A 6,524-nucleotide genomic window follows, 5' to 3' on the forward strand; every position below is an offset into this window, starting at 1 on the left:
TTTTTCATCATCCCATTCTTGTTCTTTCCAATAAAGACATCTCCCAAAGGTTTGTGAACAATCTCCCAATCAACATAGTCCTTGAGACTAACCTGCCCTTTCAGCATTGAATGAGGCACCTTTGAAGTCCTATTCACTGCCAATGCAAGATCGATATCAGTCACAGCCAAGCAATCGTTGTAGTTATCTATGAATACTTTGATATGAGCAAACCCAATCAAGAAATCATCTTTGTTATTTTCTTGAAGCTTCGACACATCGAAAATGCTTAGTATCTTCGTCACATTTATACGGTCATTCAAGTTCATTAGAGGGAAATCTATAATCGAGAAGTCACACACAACATTGTTCGCCTGACCACATAGTAGCAAAAATTCTGCAACAACCCTTCAAACAAACTTTCTCTTGATATGTTCAACACTTTGACAATCTTGACCGAAGACCAAACTTCCTCTTCCTTCATCCGCAACACTGCATGTAATCTCATCTTTAATCTGTTATAGTCATTTTCGTCTTCGAATTGATCAACCAGCTGATACTGAGCAGACACAAACATCATGTGATTTATTGCAAAATCTAGTTGATTAAAGTCCAAGTTTTCTATATCATAACTTTTTTTTTGGAAAATTTTCAAAATCATGCATCTTCCCTGAAGAAACGACTTGTTCAATTGTTTCGTAACACCAATGTTTACTTGGATCACCCTTGTTTACACCTGGTGGATCACATTGCCGTTGTCTCAGAATGCTGTTAATCTATCATTGCCTTTCCATTTCCATTTCCACAATTCTCTTATTCTCTTCTTCTGAAGGTGTAATTTCAATGGCCTTCCCTTTGTCACCCTTATCATCTTTTGCCGGAGGTGGTTTCGAACTTGAACTCGATTCCCCAACACTTTCTCTAATAACAATGCCTTTCGTTATTGGTCTCGATGTCATTGTTGTAGACGTGGCTGTTAGAGAAACAGGAAGTGATGTCGAAAGTTGAGTTGATATCACCTTCCCTACCACTTTACCCTGATTAGAATCTTTCTAAGATCCAACTCCTTTTTCTCCCCCTTGCACCACATGTTTCACAAGTGGGGCATTCGTTGTCAATAAAAGCACGAACTTTAGAATGGGTTCAAGCTCTGTATTGATGTTGGATTCGATGGAAGAAATTATCTTTGAGATAGATTTCTGGGAGACAGCAGATTGTTGAGACAGATCAAGCTTCAACATTGATTCTTTTAAGCTTCCCAAAATCTCCTCCAACTTTTCAAACACTTTAGAATCTATTTCTATCTTGGCATCGAACTTGGTTGAAAACGAAGTGTGATACTCGACAAGCTTCATGATAGCTTCAACAATAACATCAAACTTGCCATGAAGAATGGAGTAATTCTTCTCAATATTTTCTACTTCCTTCATCATCTCCGACCTAAGTGCTACCATCTTGAGGTTTACAGATTCCTCGGCCTTCTTTACTTCTTCAACAAAAATTTCATGACGTTCTTTTGCAACATCACGAAGTTTCGTAACCTCATACTCAAAATTACGAGCATGATTCTTTAAACGGTCTTCATGTTTCTGCTCAATCTGCTCCATAGCAAGCTTTAGGTGATTCTCCTGAGACTTGAGCATTACATCACCTCTACCAGAATCAGAGTTTCGTCCTCCAGTATCTTCTTGAATTTGTAACAACGAATTCAGCTTGTAATTGAGAATTTTAAATTGTTTTCCTGACATGCTCGTGTTATCAGGAATGTTATCTTCTTTAGGATCAAACTGAATTTCTGAAAAAAGAAACCATGACATCATCATCATCATCAGGTTCATCTTCGTGTGCATTCTTTTCTCCTTCTATGGATTGCAAAGAGAAAAGTGTTGTAATTGGTTGATGCATGATGTTATAAAAAGTTGGTGATATGGTAGAAGCAGGTAGTGAAGATGGTAATAGAGAAGAGAATGCTGGTAACGAAGTGGAAGTATCAATGAGGGTGGTTTCTATGGTAGAAGAAAGAATAAGTATGGTGTTAACAGTAGAGGTTTCAGTTGAAGATGTACCATGAGCTTCGTTATGTATCATCCCTTCACCCATAGTGACATTTGTGTCCATATAAGATATGTTCATAGGGATGCCTGATGTTCGAACCTCCTCCGTAACGGGCTCAGTTCTCGAAACCTCGGGTGGTATGACATTTGCCTTCGCAAGGATGGTAGTAAATGGAGATTCACTCAAAGTAGTGGTTGTATCCATATTATATATGTTTACATTGCCACCAAGACTCTTATTCTCCTCGAAAGTCGACTTAACTGGAGAGTCCCTTTGAGGTGTCTTAAAGCCAAATCCAACTTCATGACGAATGGGTGATCTTTCGCTGCCACTGTCAAGATCAGTTTCAACAATGACTTCGTCAAGTGGATTAACCAGTTGTTTCTTCTTCTTCTTGATATTCTTAAACACTTCCTGAGCTTTGCGTTTCTTCAAGGCTGGTGATACTGGGATAGAAACATCACGAATACACACACCCTTTTGTTAAGTTGGGGTTTACGTATTTTCTTTATACCCTTCAAAATAGATCCCTCTTTTGGTGAAGAAAGAGGCTCATTAGGAACTTCTTGAATGATTGGTGGTTCAGGAGAATAATGAGGTCGATGAGCAGGCTTCTTTGTTCGTTTCAGAATACCTGCCTTCGATGGAATAACCTCCTTAGTAATTTCTTTTTCAACATTTTCTTGAACAGATTTTGTTACCTCCTTCGTTACTTGCACAAGAACAGATTTAGGTTGTTCAGGCTTCTTTGGTTTCTTAGAAACTTTAACAACCTTCTACGGGCCTTCTGCCCCTGTTGGCAATAAAACCCCAACTTGAACATCTGGGTTAATAGTTGTCAAATAGTGAACAAGAATCGGATTGGCAGGATCGACTATTTGTAACATGGATCATCAGTAACAATTTTTGGAGTCTGATACATTGAAAACTCCAGCTTTGCATCTTTCGATGGTACCAAAATTCCTTCTTTCTCATATACTTCTCTTAATATCAAGCTCCAGTACCTCACACATGATACACCATTTGTGACATTGGTATGAGAAATTCTTGTATCGAATTCTTCCCACAACTGAGTGACATAATCAACATTCAGATCATATTAAAGACCTATAATCATGACATACACTTCCAACTTTGCTTTATCAAGCCCTGAACTTCGACCAGTCAAACATCGTAGAAAAATCCCAAATAAGAAGTTCCACACACAGGGCAAAGTAGACTTGCGAAAATGACTAATTCCGATGAGTGATGATTGATGACCCATCTCATTGAACATGTAAACAATTTGTTTAGTTGTAACTTCATAAAACATACCTGTATTTGAAAGCTTCATGATTTAAGCAAACTGCCTCTTGGTAAGCTTGTACAGTTTGTCATTCGCGAATTGGAATGTCACCACTTTCTTCGTCTTGTTAAACACCGTCGTTGATCCCGCCAGTAATAACTATGTCATGGGTACATAGAATGAAGATGACATAACAGTGGAAAGAACAGAGTGATTGAGCGCAACAATCAACATCTGTAACTGTTCAGGATACTTCTTAACATCTGGTTGAACACAAAAATTCAAACTTTGAATCTTCATCAATGGCTGAGATGTTGCTTCTTCAGTGGTGGTGTTGGATGGACCAACATGACCAGTTGGTGCCGCCATGGTTAGGGTTTGTGAGAATTTTGTGAACAAATGATTATCTTGAAAGAATATTTAGGGAAAATTTAACCAGAGTGAGTAAAGTCTTCAATTTAATCCACCAAAATCTTTTTATAATCAACGTAGAATTTGACTTTGAACTGTTCACCAATGAAAATCTGCCACGTGTAGCCTTAGGTATGGGGTCGGTTGTCGGAAAAGTCGCCACGTCAGAAAAAGGGATCATCACATTCTCCTAAAAACCTGTAAAAGACCGAACTATCACATCCGTCAGACGTTTTGTTGATCCTAATGAGATAAGAATCGTCACTTGACCTTCGTTATGTCACCATAAAGCTTCGTCATCAAGAGAGCACTTGGACCTCGCTATGAGGTAAGGCTCATTCGCTTTTGGGATTGAAAAGCGAAATCATATGCCAAACGGTTTGAGTTGGTATTACCCAAAACCTTAAAGATTCCAGTGCAAATGTGTGCAAAAGAAATAGCAGGGATCAAAGTAAAAGAAATGTTCATTTAATGACATCAAATAATATTCGATGTAAAAGCACTTGGATCCCGGGCAAAGATCACTTCATTCGACATCAAGAGAGATGACAGACTGCTTGTGTGGTATCCTATGAAGTACAATCAAATACTCCTTAATGAGTATCGAAGGGCTTCTTTTTGCATAGGCTTCAAAGGTAGGCACAATTTTTTTCAAAACCACAACTTAACATAAGTGTGAGTTCAAGGAACAAAATTACTTGTATGACGAGTGTAGTCCGGAAAAAGTGAGGTTGAGTATAATTTCGAAGTGAAAAGAGTTCGAAAAGATATTCAGACGGAAATCATATTTCCCCAAAAAAAATTAAGAGCTGCATCTTGTTGGGCAAAAATGTCTTGGTTAAAGAACATTTTGTCAAGATCACGCATAACGAAAGGAATGCAATTTTGAATATCGAAGTGTGGTAAAAGTTAAAATCTTGAACATAAAGTTCACCGTCAATTCCATAAGAGTTGGTATTGTTGGGTTTCACCATCATCAAGGAAAAATAAATCAGGATCATAAACACATACTTGTGCAATATCTACACTCTGGTTGGTTTCTACCAGAGATGTCGAGGATATGCAGTGAGGTGTATGATCGTGAAGAATTTTTTTGATGAAAAAGATTGGTGTAGAAAGCCCATTGTACCTCTGCTAATGATATGAACTTTGCAGTAATCTCTTAACTCAAAATGAGAAGAGAAAGGTAGATCTTCGGCTAATGTGAATATTGCCTGGTTGGGAAGGAACACTCATAGTGAGAGATCCATTAAGGCTTCGAAACACATAGAGTCTTTGAGGCTTAAGGGAAACATACAACAACATGCTTCTAGGGACTCCTAACTAGTGTAGTAGTTTGATATCATACCTGTCCCTCTTTGGATGTAGTCAAATGACCATTCGCCACCTCAATATGTTGATACAATGAGACACAGAAAAGGTTAAACACACATAATAAAAATAAAGAAAATCTTTTTGGGTTTTGGTTTTTGAAAATTTAAAGACAAAAATAAGAAAGTCTTTTTGAATTTTTGTTTTTGAAATTTAATGACAAAAAAAAACTTTTTGGAATTTTTTTGGAAACTTAAACACAAAAATAAAGCAATAAAATGTTACCACAAACATTCGATGTAAGAAGTATCAACTTCAAGAGACAATGTACATCGAACAATATTTCTTCCCAGACAACGAAGGCTGATCTGAACCACACAGAGGAATTTCAAAATTAAAGGTGGTTGAACGCTGAATGGTGAACAATAACCTCTGAACACTTTAGCAGTACTTCGACATCTGTTGTTTTACGATGATGACGAACCAGGAACTGAGCTTGCATCAATCATTCCTAAACCATTTAAGATCCTTAGAAATGATTTCTCATCCAAAGGTTTTGTGAATATGTTATCAAGTTGATCCGTCGTTTTGACAAAATGAACCTCGATATTACCATCTTCGACATGATCCTTGATAAAATGATATCGAGGAGCTATATGCCTTGTCTTTGAATATTAAACCGGATTATGGCAGATGCCTATGTAACTTTGTGAATCACAATACAAAGGAATCTTCTTCATATTGATTGTGTAGTCATGAAGTTGGCTTTGAATCCATATGACTTGAGAAGTGCAAGTTGTAGCAGCAACATACTCTGTTTCTGTTGTGGAAATCGAAACAAAAGTTTGTTTCTTCGATTGCCAGCTTACAAGCTTCCAGTCCAAAAGTTGACACCCACCAGTAATGCTTTTTCTGTCGAGTTGAAACCCACCAAGATCCGCATTCGAAAATGCTTGTATGAAAAATCCCGTCTTCGAAGGGTACCACAACCCCAACGACACAGTTCCTTTGAGATATCGAAATATGTTCTTCACGGCTGTTAGATGGGGTTCTCTCGTATTTGATTGATACATGGCACAATTGCAAACAACGAACATGATATCAGGTCTACTAGGAGTTAAGTACAATAGAGAACCTATCATGCTTCTGTACAAAGTAAGATCCACAACAGGCTTATCCAATGAAGGACCTAACCGTGTGCCAACTGCCATTGGTACTTTCAACTTTGAACTATTCGTCATGCCAAATTTCTCAAGTATGTTACGAGAGTACTTCTCTTGATTTATGAAAATACATTCCCTGCTTTGCCAAACATTCAATACCATAAAATTATTTATCTTACCCATCATACTCATTTCGAACTGGATTTTCATCCTATTTTCAAATTCCCTAGACAACGAAGGGCCAGTTAAGCCAAAAATAATATCATCTACATAAATTTGATTAGCATCAGATGATCCCCTACTTTCTTTAGAGTTGCATA

General features: G+C 37.6%; 1 protein-coding gene across 1 annotated transcript; it reads right to left on the reverse strand.

The window, feature by feature from the left end:
* Positions 1 to 5,508: 5,508 nt before the first annotated feature.
* Positions 5,509 to 6,252, reverse strand: LOC145130492 (secreted RxLR effector protein 161-like). The gene is made up of 2 exons (XM_079065281.1): positions 5,824 to 6,252; positions 5,509 to 5,706 (listed from the first exon to the last, which is right to left on the reverse strand). The coding sequence occupies exons 1-2, from the start codon at positions 6,250 to 6,252 to the stop codon at positions 5,509 to 5,511; spliced, it is 627 nt and encodes a 208-aa protein (XP_078921407.1).
* Between the last annotated feature and the right edge of the window lie 272 nt (positions 6,253 to 6,524).

The sequence above is a fragment of the Lactuca virosa genome, chromosome 8 (genome assembly GCF_052849685.1).
Source record: "Lactuca virosa cultivar CGN04683 chromosome 8, Lactuca_virosa_CGN04683_v6, whole genome shotgun sequence".
Classification (NCBI taxonomy): domain Eukaryota; kingdom Viridiplantae; phylum Streptophyta; class Magnoliopsida; order Asterales; family Asteraceae; genus Lactuca; species Lactuca virosa.

Coding starts and splice junctions, on each gene's coding strand:
- LOC145130492 (XM_079065281.1), bottom strand. CDS start 6,252: ATGGCAGTTGGCACACGGTTAGGTCCTTCATTGGATAAGCCTGTTGTG. Junction 5,707..5,823: donor CTACAACTTGCACTTCTCAA/GTCATATGGATT, acceptor TAATATTCAAAG/ACAAGGCATATAGCTCCTCG.